Source organism: Erinaceus europaeus, chromosome 8 (assembly GCF_950295315.1).
Source record: "Erinaceus europaeus chromosome 8, mEriEur2.1, whole genome shotgun sequence".
Lineage (NCBI taxonomy): Eukaryota > Metazoa > Chordata > Mammalia > Eulipotyphla > Erinaceidae > Erinaceus > Erinaceus europaeus.
Window position 1 is genome coordinate 69,442,413 of NC_080169.1, and position 13,983 is coordinate 69,456,395.

Consider the following 13,983-nt stretch of genomic DNA (forward strand, 5'->3'; position numbering starts at 1 on the left):
TCACAGGTGGTGAAGCTGGTTTGCAGGTGTCTATCTTTCTCTCTCCCCCTCTCTGTCTTCCCCTCCTCTCTCCATTTCTGTCTGTCCTATCCAACAATGACGACAACAATAATAACTACAACAATGAAACAAGGGCAACAAAAGGGAATAAATAAATATAAAATGAAAAATGTTTCATTTATAAAAAAAATTAGATGGAAAAGAGTGGTGCCAATATTTTTATCTAAGTTTTTTACAGTTTCTAACATCTAAATCCTTGACCCATTTGGAGTTTACTTGTGTGTGTGTGTGTGTGTGTGTGTGTGTGTGTGTGTGTGATGAAGTGTACTGGTTCACTTTCATTCATATGCACATTTCAGCCCAATTTTTCTAACACCATTTGTTGAAGAAAATCTCCTTTCTCTATTTAATAGTTTGGGCTTCTTTGTCAAAAATTAGATGGCCATAGGTGTGGGCGCTTATTTCTGAGTTCTCATTTTTAGCCCAATGGTCAGTGTGTCTATTCCACCTATGACTAAAACTGTCTGGTACTTCTGTTTCATCTCTTATTTCACTGTGCTTAATCACTTCCAATTCAACCCTTTTTTGTCCTGAAGAATATAGATTAATATTCCATTGGATATAGATTCCATAATATCATTTATCTATCCGGTCATCCATTAATGGGCACTGTTTTCATATGTTGGCTATGGTGAATGATATAAGCCTGGACATAAGGGGTGCATCTGGACATAAGGGGTGCATTCCTTTTGTTTTCATGTTCTTCATGCACACACACACACATACATATGAATAATATTGTTGTATCACAGTGTATTTCCATTTATATTTGTTTAAGCATTCTCCATATTACTTTCCAAAAGGCTGCATCAGTTTAAACTGAAGTGGTTTTGCAACTGGAAAATAGTTTAGTTGACAGAGCACCAATTTACATGCCTAGAGAGTTGCATGTACCAGAGTGGTGCTCTGATCTCTCTCTCTCTCTTTCTCATTTGATAGAGGACAGGAAAGAGGAAAAGAGACACCTGTAGCACTTCTCTACAGCTTTTAAAGTTTCCCCTTTGTAGGTGAGAGCTGGGGACTAGAACGCAAACATTTCTTTCATATGAGTTAAATAAAATACATACTTAAATGATATAATTTTAAATGACAATCACTTATGAGCACTCAAATAATTTCTAGGTCTTTGGCACAATTAGTAGTACTTCACTGTTACTGTATTATAGTTATATAGGTTAGAAGTCTGATGAGGAGGCTCATGAAAGTCAAGAGGTCTGTAGAGATGCATTCTTGTCTATAAGCTTTATGGCAAATTTTTTTCCTTTGCCCCATTCTAGTTTCCAGCAGCCACCCATATTTCTGAACTTGGAGGTCCTTCCCTTCTTTTATTTTCAAAGTCAGCAACAGACCATCTATTTAGTCATTTTAATAAAACATTTTCATATATATGTATAGATAGATGATAGATAGATAGATAGATAGATAGATAGATAGATAGATAGATAGATAGATAGGCACTAGAGCACTGAACTTTTCTCTAATGGGGTGGGTGCCAAATTTGAACCTGGATTGCACACATGTCAAAGCAGTGCACCATCCAAGTGAGCTGTTTACTAACTCCTCTTTAGCCATTCTTTCCCCCCCTTTATTGTAGAGTGTTTGTGTGTGTGTGTGGGGGGGTGTTAATGGATTACAGAATAATTGTTGACACATAGGTATAATTTCTCATTTCCTTGTGTTTTCTCTTTCTGTTTCTTGTTTCTTAAGTTTCATATATAACTGCTATGAACTGGTATCACCCTTCTCTTTTTGCTCTTAAGCCATTCTTGAATGATCACATCTCCTCGCACTCCTCTTTTCTATCTCTTACGTATTTAAGAACTCTTAGAATTATTGACTGAGTCTACATGAATAATCAAATTTAATATCTCAGTCTCAAGGTCATTGATTTAAGTAGATCTGCAAATATTCTTTTTCTATGTGAAGTTTAATTTACATGGTTCAAAAAGAACATGGACATTCTTAAGGGATTAATGGTCCAGAATTAGTGGGCCTAGAATAAGAAAAGCAACACTGTTCACAAGACTCATTAATTCCTTCTGTCTAGCACACATATGTTGTGAAATGGTCCTCCAACTCAGTAATCAGCAGTAATAAACTGAAGGGGGATTAAAAATGATAGGTAAGTGCAAGGACGAGAATAAGGATCCCGGTTTGAGCCCCTGGCTCCCCACCTGCAGGGGTACGCTTCACAAGTGGTGAAGCACGTCTACAGATGTCTATCTTTCTCCCCCCACCCCCACCCCGTCTTCCCCTTCTCTCTTGATTTCTCTATGTCTTATCCAACAACCATGACAGCAACAACAACAACAATAATAAACAATAAGGGAAACAAAAGCGAAAAATAAAATAAGTAAAAGTAAAGTTTAAAAATGATAAGTAAAAAGGAAACTAAACTATTTAATCTTTCATAATTTGCAATTTTGCTTTTGTTATTGGCCTTCATATATCTTAATTTTTACCTTGGTGTGATATACTTTACACTTATTCTGAACTTACTAAGTCTGGAGTTACTAACTATATTCTTTCATTCTTTTGCAGAATCCAGTGAACCTGAAGATAAGAGTGCAGGTGCCTCAGAGGAGACACCCTCCCAGCCTTATCCTGCACCAATGTACAGTCAGCCAGAGGAGCTGAAAGAGCAGATGGATGATACAAAGCCAACTAAACCTGAAGAGAATGAGGAATCAGACCCATTGCCTGATAACTGGGAAATGGCCTATACAGAGAAGGGAGAAGTCTACTTTATTGAGTAAGTCTCCATATTGTCACAAAGAACCTGGCAGCATATAAAATAGATAGCAATGGAAATGTAGTCAAAAGCAAATACTAAGTTCCTGTCTTCCTTTCTTCTTTTCTTATTTCCTTTCTTCTTTACATTCTTTCTTTCTTTGCAATTTTGCTTTAGTTATTGGCATGTGAAGTGTGCACTGGTCCAAAGAGTAGAATAATGACATTCTTAAGGATTTAATGGGCCAAGGTTAAGGGGCCTGGAGTGAGAAAGGTGACAGGGTTCACAAGAGTCATTAGTTATTTCTGTCTAGCATACCTGTCCTGAAATGGTACTCCAATTCAGGACAGGTATCTGTAGAACACTCTAATGTTAAATGTTAAAACTGGATTCCCTTCCCCAAACTAGAGTGATTTGTGACTTACATCTCCATAGGCAGAACTCAGCTGTGAAGTTGAAATGTTACCATATGCCAAGCTAGGTGTCTGTAGGACACTCTGCCCTCATCATGCACCAAGACGTTCAGGCCCCTTTCCATAAGCATGCACCAAGACCCTCTTCACCACACCCATCCTGTCCTTCCCTAGTCTTTTGATGATACAGTACACCCCACACAGTTAAATATTGAATTTTATTGTTCATAGTATTAATTCCTTTTTGTGAGTATAGTGGAATAGTGACTTAATACAGTTAAGCATTCTAGATGGCAAACGCTAGAAGAAGAAGAAGCATTCTAGATTATAGGTATACATTCAAGAAATGAGTTTCTCTTATAAAATTTTCTGCAATCATGACTAAAAATGTAAATCCCCATGTAATATTGTTAGTGAACTATAGATAGCCTACATAAAATGGATAAATGTTTAGCTCTTCTTCTAAAAACTCAATGATCCTAGTGAGGTAACCCCATTATTTAAAGTCAGATTGCTGGAAATATACACCATCATGTTCAGTGGTTCCACAGGATATAGTTACTTAGAGTAAAATACTAGTCATAAAAGAACCCATTTTCAGCAATTGACCCTGAGGTTAAGTGTTGATGAAATTATTTGTTTTCTGTGTAGTTCATCATATTTATTTCCCTGAATTCCATTTCCTATGTTGCTTATCATTTTTATAGTTTTCAAGGAAACTAAATTGCCAAACTTGAACTCTCTGGTGATACTTACTGAACCTAATCAACTTTTTTTCTTTTGTACCTTTGTTTTTCAAACTAAAATTTTAATTTATTTTATTAACAAAGCTGTTCTTTTAAATTTCTCTTTATCTTCTGTAAGGAAAGCAATTTTGCTTTTGTAAAGATTTGTTTATTTATGAGGAAGAACTAGAGTGTCACTAAGGCATATGCAATGGCAAGAATTGAATGTGGGACCTGGTACTTTTAAATTTAATACGTTATCTACTACATTACTTCCCAGGATGCAGAACAGAATTATTTTAATGAAATCTTAACCTGAATATCTTAGCTCAAAATTAAAATGTTGATGTGCATAATGACAATCAAAATGTTCATTAGAAAGGAAAAAATCTGAAAAATATCATAAATAAGCAACTCATATTCTCTTGAACTTTTATAAGCCTCAAAATAATTAATGGAATGTAAAGGTTTCAGTGCTGACCATGAATAAAAATGTGCAAACCCTGATTATTAAAAAAAAATGTTAAAACTGGATTCCTTTTCCCAAACTACAGTGATGTGTGACTTACATCTCTATAGGCAGAACTCAGTTGTGAAATTGAAATGTTACCACATGCCAATATTTAATTTTCACGTGAAGGTGGAAACTTTGATACATGTGGCTAAGGGAATACATAATCAGGTAATTACTTGGTGCCCTGCTTGACTCCAACTAGAATGAGAAATGCAGTGTTTTGCAAAAAATGGGTTACTGCCATTCACCTTTAGAAAAAAGTTTTCAAAAAGTTTTTTTTTTTAAAAAAGTTAAGACTTTCTCACATTATTTTATTGATATTATCAATGGCACAAAGTGATTTTTATCAGTTAGCTGAAAAAGAAAATACTATGGAGACTATTTGTAAACCCTCAAAATTATTTATGCCTGCATACATATTTTATATTGAAAAATGTAACATAATACCATTACAGACCAGAAGTCAAAATATAAATTTGAAAAGTGAGGCCCACACATTGATATTCAGAACAAACAAGGTTTAAAACAGTAGCCTGGCAATATATGCTGTATTATCTAGTGCAAGATAAGTAGGGCTATATGGAAATAATAAAAAGAAGCAAATAATACCAAGTTGGTTAAAAAGGTTTCTTTAAATTTTTGATAATATAAAGTGTATCTTTGTGGTTATGAGATATTCTCTTTTTACTGTCAGCTTTTGTGATGATTGGAAAGTGGAACTCTGAGAGGTAGAAGCTGTGCTTTTGGTAAAAGGGAAATGGTGAGATTTTGTAAGCATTTGGGAGAATTTATAAAATGCTACTAATTCTAGTTAGTTGGTGTCAGCATTCGGAAGTTATTGGATTTTTGTCTTGATTTCCAGTTTATTGTCAAGATGGGTAGGAAAGACACATAGTTACAAGCAATTAGTAAACAACTCATGGAAATTTTTGCACTATTAATTGACTTAAATAATAAAAGGAAGCAACTGACATGTCAGTAGAATAGTTTAGGTTTAGAAGCTGTCATTACAAAACTCAGTGCCCAGATATATTAAGATTAATGAGATGAAACCCTAACCCCACAAGAGAAGTAGGTATTATTTGATAAATTCTGAAAAAGACTATTTGGTTTTTATTTTGCTGGATGATTAGTACTTTTGAAAGAGATCAGGTTTCTAGTCATCTTTATTGTTTGTTTGTTTGTTTTTTTAATTGGGGTAAGACTGTTTTACAAAACAATGTTGTCTCTGGGGTATATTTTCACAACTCTCCCAAATATGTTCTAGCACACTTCACTCACCACCGGAATGCCATGCTCTCTTTTTATTAATGAAGGAAAGGATGGATGGATACAATTAGAAGTAGTGATAGGTTAAGGAGGAAAATTAAGATAAAGAGATTGCATTTGTAGTGAGAAAGTAAATGCTAAAACTTATCAAGTGGTAAGAGAATGAAGAAGCCTGAGGAATAGACTGAACTGATGTATAGAGAAAGTAATTAACTTCACCTAATCATCGTAAAGGCAGGCACCCCATATGACTAATGCAATTTGGCTCCATATTTCCTTCTTTCAAAGAATGGTTTCCTTTGAATTTCAAGACTCAGTGTGATGGTCTCTGGTATCACAGAGCATGGAGCAATCAATATCTCTCTTATCTGATTGCTTATTTTTATACCAGTACAACCTGCCTATCTTTGCTTGGTTTTACTTTTTTCCCTTATTTTCTTCAAAATGCTTTCACACTTTCTTCTGGAATGCCAGTGCCCTTCCTAGTGACCTTGACAAAAACAGCATTTCAATCCACTGTCACTAATCTGTGAGTATCTTTACTATTGTCACAATGAGCATTTATTTATTTATTGTCAATGCTAGGCATCCACATAGACTTTTCTAGATACAAAGAGATGTAGAGACCTATCACAAGAAGATGATAAATCATACCCATGTGTCAATAATTGTAGTATTAACCTTTAGCCACCCAATGAAATGGTAAAAGGTAAAAAAGAGAGGAAGAGAAGGAAGTATATCATGGGATAGTACCTTTCCCCATTGCACTGGGGGCCAGATTTGAACTGAGAGTGAAGTACATGCCAAAGCAGATAACCTCCCAGATGAGCCATCAAAAGTTTTCCTGGGCTAACAAGATAGCTTACTTGGATAATATGTTTCCCTTGACACACATACTACCCAAGTTTAAGCCCATCATTCCCCACCCCCCAACCCCCACCCCACCACCACATTGAAGAAAGCTTCAGTGCTATGGTGTCTATCTCTTTGTATCTCTTTTCACAATGAATTGTTTTGGGACTTTTTTAAAATTTATTTTTATTTGATAAGACAGAAAGGAATTAATGGAGCAAGGAGAGATAGAAAGGGAGAGAAAGAAAGACAACAGCAACACTGTTTCACCACTTGTGAAGCTCCCCACCACCCTGCAGGTGGGGACCCAGGGCATGCATTGGTGAAAAGGAAATGATGGAATTCTGTAAGCATTTGGGAGAATCTACAAAATGATACTAATACTGTATAATCAGTTGGTGTCAACATTCAACAAATAGATTTTTGGCTTGATCTCATTTATTTTCAAGTTGAATAAGAAAGACAAATAGTTACAAGCAATTAGTAACAATCTGTGAAATTATTTTATACTATTAAAGAAGATTTGAATAATAAAAGAAGGAAGGCTGGATTGTGGTACATCTGGTTGAGCTCACATGTTGCAATGCAGAAGGATCTGGGTTCAAGCCCCTGGTCCCCACCTTCAGGTGTGAAGCTTCATGAGTGGTGAAGCAGGTCTGTAGGTGTCTCTCTCTTTCTCCCTCTGTATCTTCCTCTTCCCTCTTGATTTATCTCTATCCAATAAATAAGGATAATAAAAAATTAAAAATAACAATAAAAGGAGACAACCAACATGTCAGTAAAATTGAATCGGTGTGCCACCACCTGGGCCACAGTGAACTTTTCTGTGAATGAGTTCTGTATTATAAAAAAATCTCTTGGATCTTATCTGATGGAGCTATAGGCAGTGACATTAGGAGCAATGGGGGACAATGTAAGGGATTAAGCCATGATGTATGCAAAGGTATTTTGAAACAAAGTCATGACAAAAGAAGGGGAAAAAAGTATGGAATAACTTTATAAGGAAATAAAACACCTATGTGTCAGCAGCTGTATTGTAAACTATGAATTCCTCAATAAAGTAGAAAAGAAAAACTTTACAAAAAGAAATAAAATTATTTCTCTCTGTCTCTATCCAAAATAAATAGATAAAAAGATTTAGATTATATGTTAAATAAACAATAAAAGATAAATTCCTTAAAAGAAAACCCACTTAACTTTTGGCAAATTCTGCTCTTATGAAATGAAAATGTAGATTATAACAGAAAATATGTAAAACAAAGGACAGTATAAATCTTAAAATATATACTTGTACATACATTTTTGTGTTTATTTTTTAAAAGAAGAGGGAACTCTGATGACATGTTAGTAAAAATAAGTATTTTGGAAAGACATCTGTAAATCTTGTTGGTTGTGAATTAAGGTAATAGAGAATTTCATTTTTTATATTTATTTATTCCCTTTTGTTGCCCTTGTTGTTTTATTATTGTAGTTATTATCGTTGTTGTAATTGATGTTGTTGTTGTTGGATAGGACATAAAGAAATGGAGAGAGGAGGGAAGACAGAGAGGGGGAGGGAAAGATAGACACCTACAGACCTGCTTCACTGTCTGTGAAGTGACTCCCCCTGCAGGTGGGGAGTCAGGGGCTTGAACCAGGATGCTTATGCTGGTCCTTCCACTTCATGCCATGTGCAGTTAACCTGCTGCACTATTGCAGGACTCCCAGCATTTCATTTTTATCTACTGTGCAGTTATGTTTTTAACTTGCTTTGATTCCTCTGACTCAACATATCTTTACTGGGGCTATACTATGTGCTAGCATCTATTTTAAACTGTAGTGACCACATCACTCAACAAAACTAACAAGATTCATACTTCCATGAGACATAGGCTGACTACCGGGTCCTTGGTCTTAACTGATTGCTATTGTGACCACTTTATTGGTATGATATCATAACTACCCTATAAAGTGTTAGGTGAAATTCTTGAGGCTACTCTTGAACAAATCAACAACAGTCCCAAAATCTCATACCTCTGCCACTGTGCAAAAACCACTGTCATTACCTGATACTGACTGCAAAATGCAAACACTGGCTGAAATAAATTCAGGTTATGTCAAGTAGTATTTGTTTTATGTTCTTGACTAGAAACCCACTCTTTCAAAAGCTAAATGTTCCGTAAAGAAGACCTGACAAAGGGTTAATCTGGATTGATATGCTTTAGGATTCCCATTTAAATTCCCTCTTTGTTTGGGAGTCAGTTTAGTTAGTGACATAAAAGAACAAAAACAACAAAACAGGAAAAGAACAAAAAAACAAGAGCCTATTTGTTCACTACCATATCCTCAAATGGCAGTGAACATTAAGTCATCTGAAGTAAGAGATTTTTAAAAAGAAAGTTTTTGAAACTTGTTTTCTCATTGCAGACTTGGCATATCTCTCTACCAGCCACAAAATCTAGTCTATGCATACTACTAGAAAAAAAAAGTTTGCTCACATTTTCTCTTTTTGCCTGCATACATTTCATGTGAAATCAAAGACAGAAAATAAATATTTTAGACAAAGCCACAGGTAATACACATTCACCATATCCAAAAGAGTGTTTAAAATGAAACCTCTTCTTAAAATGTTTTCTGAACAGACGAAAAATAATATGACAACAAAATTGAATATTCACAAGTTCAAAAGAATTCTAGGACTACTCTTTGAGAAACAAATGACACCTACTGAGATTATTAACACCAACTTTTTACTTAGATTGTGAATGTATAAGTAGAAAAAAAAAGTAAAACTATGGAAGAAAGGAGTCTTAAAAGAATTTTCACCATTTGTCATTAATTAGACTTACTGAGTCATTACCTTCAATAATTTTTTCTGAAATTGTGATGTAGTGGAGAAAAAAAGCCCAAGAAAATGGTTTAATTAATCTGAGTAATTTAATGACTATGATATGAAATGTAATCAGTTTGTGAATCTTTCAAAACTAATCTCTATTTTTAATACATAAATTACTAATAACAACCTTTGTTTATTAGTGTTTCTGGACCTGTGTAAAGCCTACTATGGAAACTGTAACATCCACATGCATCTTGCTTTGCTCAATAAACCCTAAAATACTTATTTGGAAGTTGTTTACTTTTCCCAAAAGATTACATGTCATGAAGTCAAATATCATTGAGTACAATCTCTTACTATTTTCTACTATAGTATTTGCAAGTGCCAAGATACAGTTTAACTAACAATTAAAAATATTCAAATCTATCTTTTCATGAGGAGGACTTTTAAAATTCAAATGTATTTGTGTACTGAGAACAATGTTAAATCATTTGTTACTGAGTTTAGAGATTAGGGATTAAGGTAAGGAGTATATTTCGTGATAAAATGTTCTTGAGTCCAGGAGGTAGCACTGTTTGTTAGAACACAAAATGTGCATGCCTAAGGTTCTAGAGGTTACAGGTCTGATCCTTATGCCAGAGCTGAGCAGTGATCTGGTCTGTCTCACCTTTCTCATCTTTTTTTTTTTCATAAGTAAATAAAATAATTTAAAATTAGACTTTCTTATTCCACTAATAAAATTTCATTTCATGAAGGACTTCAATATTTGTGAAGAAATGAAAATGTTACTTTGATCAGGATGGCAATGTCAAAGGGAAAGAAATGAGAAAGGAAGAACCTGTCTTAAAATCAGTTTAGAGGGTGGGTGGGGGGAGATAGCATAATGGCTATGCAAAGAAACTCTCTTGCCAGAGGCTTCAAAGTCCCAGGTTCAATCCCCTGCACCACCATAAACCAGAGTTGAGCAGTGCTATGCTTAAAAATAAATAAATAAATAAATAAATAACAGATTTAAATCGGATTACCCTTAAGTATTCACTAGTACATACTCAAGAAATTGATGAAGGATTTTCACTCTGACTAGAAAAACATGAAGTAAATCAATCAGTAGAATAATGGATAAAGTATCACAGGATATGTATGATAAATTTAGGATTTGTTCCTAGTAAATACTCCTCTCACTTTGATAGCATTGTATTATACTAAATTATTAGGATTTTTTTTTTTAATAAAAAGGAAACACTGACAAAACCATAGGATAAGAGGAGTACAACTCCACACAATTCCCACCACCAGAACTATGTATCCATCCCTTCCCTTGATAGCTTTCCTATTTTTTAACCCTATGGGAGTATGGATCCAGGGTCATTATGGGGTGCAGAAGGTAGAAGGTTTGTCTTCTGTAATTGGTTTCCCACTGAACTTGGGCGTTGACAGGTCAATCCATACTCCCAGCCTGTCTCTCTCTTTCCCTAGTTGGGGGGGGGGGGGAGGGGGTACTGGGGAAGTGGGCTCCAGGACACATGGTGGGGTCATCTACCCAAAGAAGTCCGGTTGGCATCACGGTAGCATCTGGAACCTGGTGGCTGAAAAGAGAGTTAACATATAAAGGCAAACAAGTTGTTGACTAATTACGGACCTAAAGGCTGCAATAGTGCAGATGAAGAGTTGGGGCTGGGGTCTCCATTCTGTAGATAGCTAGTAGGCATATTTTAGTTATATTCCAAAGGGCCTGTGGATATAATAGTTTGTTTTTTTTTCCCCTGAGTTTGAACCCCATCGATTTGATGTGATCTGGGGTCCATATTCAGCTTAGGAGCCTATGTGGCCTCTGCATCCCTGTAGATCTGACTTCACATTCTGTGATCATCAGTAGGAACATTCCAAGCTGCCCCAATATCAGGACCCATCTTCCTCAGGTGTAGCATAGAGTATGTTGTCCAGCAATTATTAGGATGCTAAGGCCTATTGTTAACATGTAGATTATATACATATAAGAATTTTTCAGCCTTTATTCTAGAAAAAATATTCAGATTTGAATGAAGAAAATTTGATTTTAAAGTAATTTAAGTAGAAATCCAAGCTTATAAGGATGTTTTCAATAACACCATCTGTGACCCCCTCAGTCACAATGTTCTTTCTTTCATCCCTATGTATGTGCAATTTGATATAATGCCTACTAAGTATAAGGTATTGAAGACAAAGCCTTTTTTTTTCCTCCAGGGTTATTGCTGGGCTTGGTGCCTGCACCATGAATCCACCGCTCCTGGAGGCCATTTTTCCCCCTTTTGTTGCCTTTGTTGTTGTAGCTTCGTTGTGGTTATTATTATTGCCATTGTTGATGTTGTTCATTGTTGGATAGGACAGAGAGAAATGGAGAGAGGAGGGGAAGACAGAGAGGGGGAGAGAAAGATAGACAGACACCTGCAGACCTGCTTCACCGCCTGTGAAGCGACTCCCCTGCAGGTGGGGAGCCAGGGGCTCGAACCGGGATCCTTACTCCGGTCCTTGCGCTTTGTGCCACATGTGCTTAACCCACTGCGCCACAGCCCGACCCCCAACAAAGCATTTTAAGTAGTGGTTACTATCCTAAAATAGAATATAAATGTGTAAAGTTAAAGCCATTGGCAAATGAGCTAGGAAGTAAGACCTTTGATAACCCCCAGAAAAGTGAAAGTACCTCAGTTAAAAAAGCAGTGTAAAGTTTAGCATGGCTCTGGTTTCAGATCATAGAAAAAAACTAGGTTTGGAATTAAGTCTGGATTTAATACTAGCTTTTTTACTTTCCTGCACTAGCTTGAGCAAAGTACCCAGCTTCTCTCAACCTTTCTTTCTGGTGGTCCATAAAATGAAATTTAAAATGTACAGCCACTAAGGCTCATTAGCATTAAATGAAGTGATGTGTTCAAAGTCCTAGTGCAATCTCTAACAAAATAGATCATCAGTAAATGTACAGGGTAGTGAGGATAACTATGCAATGGTGTGTCATAATGTTAGCAGCTTTTCTCATTCAAGTGAAGCACTTTCTATTGGAGAGAAATGTTCCCTCTCAAGAGAAAGAGATTATTTAACCTGCTGCATTTATCAGTTTGTATAATTTCAAAGAATACAGAACTTTCCTATTCATTACAAATTACAAGTTAACCTATCACAGGTCTCTAAGGTCATTCTGATATAAATTTAAACAAACATTGTAGAGTTGAGTGAGATTTCACTCCAGGTTTGTTCCAGCCTTCCAGATAAACTTGGTTTAACAGTAGGGATTATATTTGAATAAACGGGTTTTTTAATAATGCATTGATTGAACTGAATAGCTATAAGATTTACTCCATTTGATCTCTCACTTTTCATGATCATTACATTTGCTTTGTACACAGAAACACATGGATTAGTATATTATTGTGACTTGAAGTCTCTAGAAAATAGTTTTTTTCTAGCTGTAAGAAAAAAAAATCACATTGCAAAAGGTGTGTGTCTGTGTGTGTGTTAAGGAAACATATTGAATCATAATATTATATAATATTGTATCTTACCTTTCTGGTGTGTGTGTGTGTGTGTGTGTGTGTGTGTGTATGCATTTGTGTGTATGTGTGTCAGTTTCACACAACTTGGATAGATGGAAAAAAGTTATGTCCTGCATCTGAATCTATTCTAGCAACTCAAGTGTAAGGAAATAACATCTTCAAACTTGAGAAAGCACAGTATGGACTACAAAATCCCTCAATGATTCCATTTTGTAGACAGTTTCCTGCCCAGTGTTTAATCCTATTCCAAATAAAATTGTAGAGGTTTAAAAGTATATAATTTAAGGGAAGTAGAAAATTCACTTGGTCTGTTGTCTCCCAAGGCATTAAAATTATCTCTTTCTGTAAGGCATCTTGAAGAAGGATGCAAATTACAAGGCTAGAGAGAGAGTCACTATTGAAAAATGCTGATCTGGATCTTCATGTGATTCTTAAGACAATTACTGGAGGTAACTACTACCCACATTTCTTTCAAAATTATTTCAGAGAATCAGCTGAAAATGCTGTTAACTATAGGAGACAGAATCTGTCAAAATATATTAAAGTGACAAACTGTTAATGCTAGTCCAACCAAAAAGAGAGAGAGAGTGAGAGAGAGAGAGAGAGAGAGAGAGAGAGAGAGAGAGAAAATCAGCCTGTAATGAAATGCTTTATATAAACTCTGGAAAGACAGAGAATTCACAGCTCTCTACTATTAACCACTATTTGAAACCCATGGTTGTATGGTATAGAAATGGTAATTTGACTCCCTGTAGTGGCTTAGTAATGGCCTTTTAATACTAATCCATCGATGTGTTTGCTTTTGTGAATGTGCCCTAGAGATCTATTTGGGGAAATAATTTTCCCAGAAATGGGGTAAGGATTTAGCAAAATTAGATGTTAATAAAAATTATTTTCCTTGTCCAACTCAGAGGCATTTATCTTTGGAGAGTTTATAAATTAAAAAAAAAATGATAGAGAATACTTTTTTTTAACCTGACATCAAAGTTACAAATAAATGGAATTTTAAAAATAATAAATAAAAAGGATTTCCATCAGGACCAGAGACTTTTTTTAAATAGAGGCAGAGAGACTGAAAAA

General features: G+C 35.4%; 1 protein-coding gene across 10 annotated transcripts in view; it reads left to right on the forward strand.

Annotated features, from left to right (window-relative positions):
- The window catches only part of MAGI2 (membrane associated guanylate kinase, WW and PDZ domain containing 2), a 1,693,309-nt gene that overhangs the window by 1,066,759 nt on the left and 612,567 nt on the right, over positions 1-13,983 (forward strand). For all 10 annotated transcript variants that reach the window (XM_060196337.1, XM_060196338.1, XM_060196342.1 and 7 more), the window contains one exon: positions 2,602-2,812. In XM_060196337.1, coding sequence (XP_060052320.1) covers positions 2,602-2,812 — 211 coding nt within the window. The remainder of the gene's footprint in view (positions 1-2,601; positions 2,813-13,983) is intronic.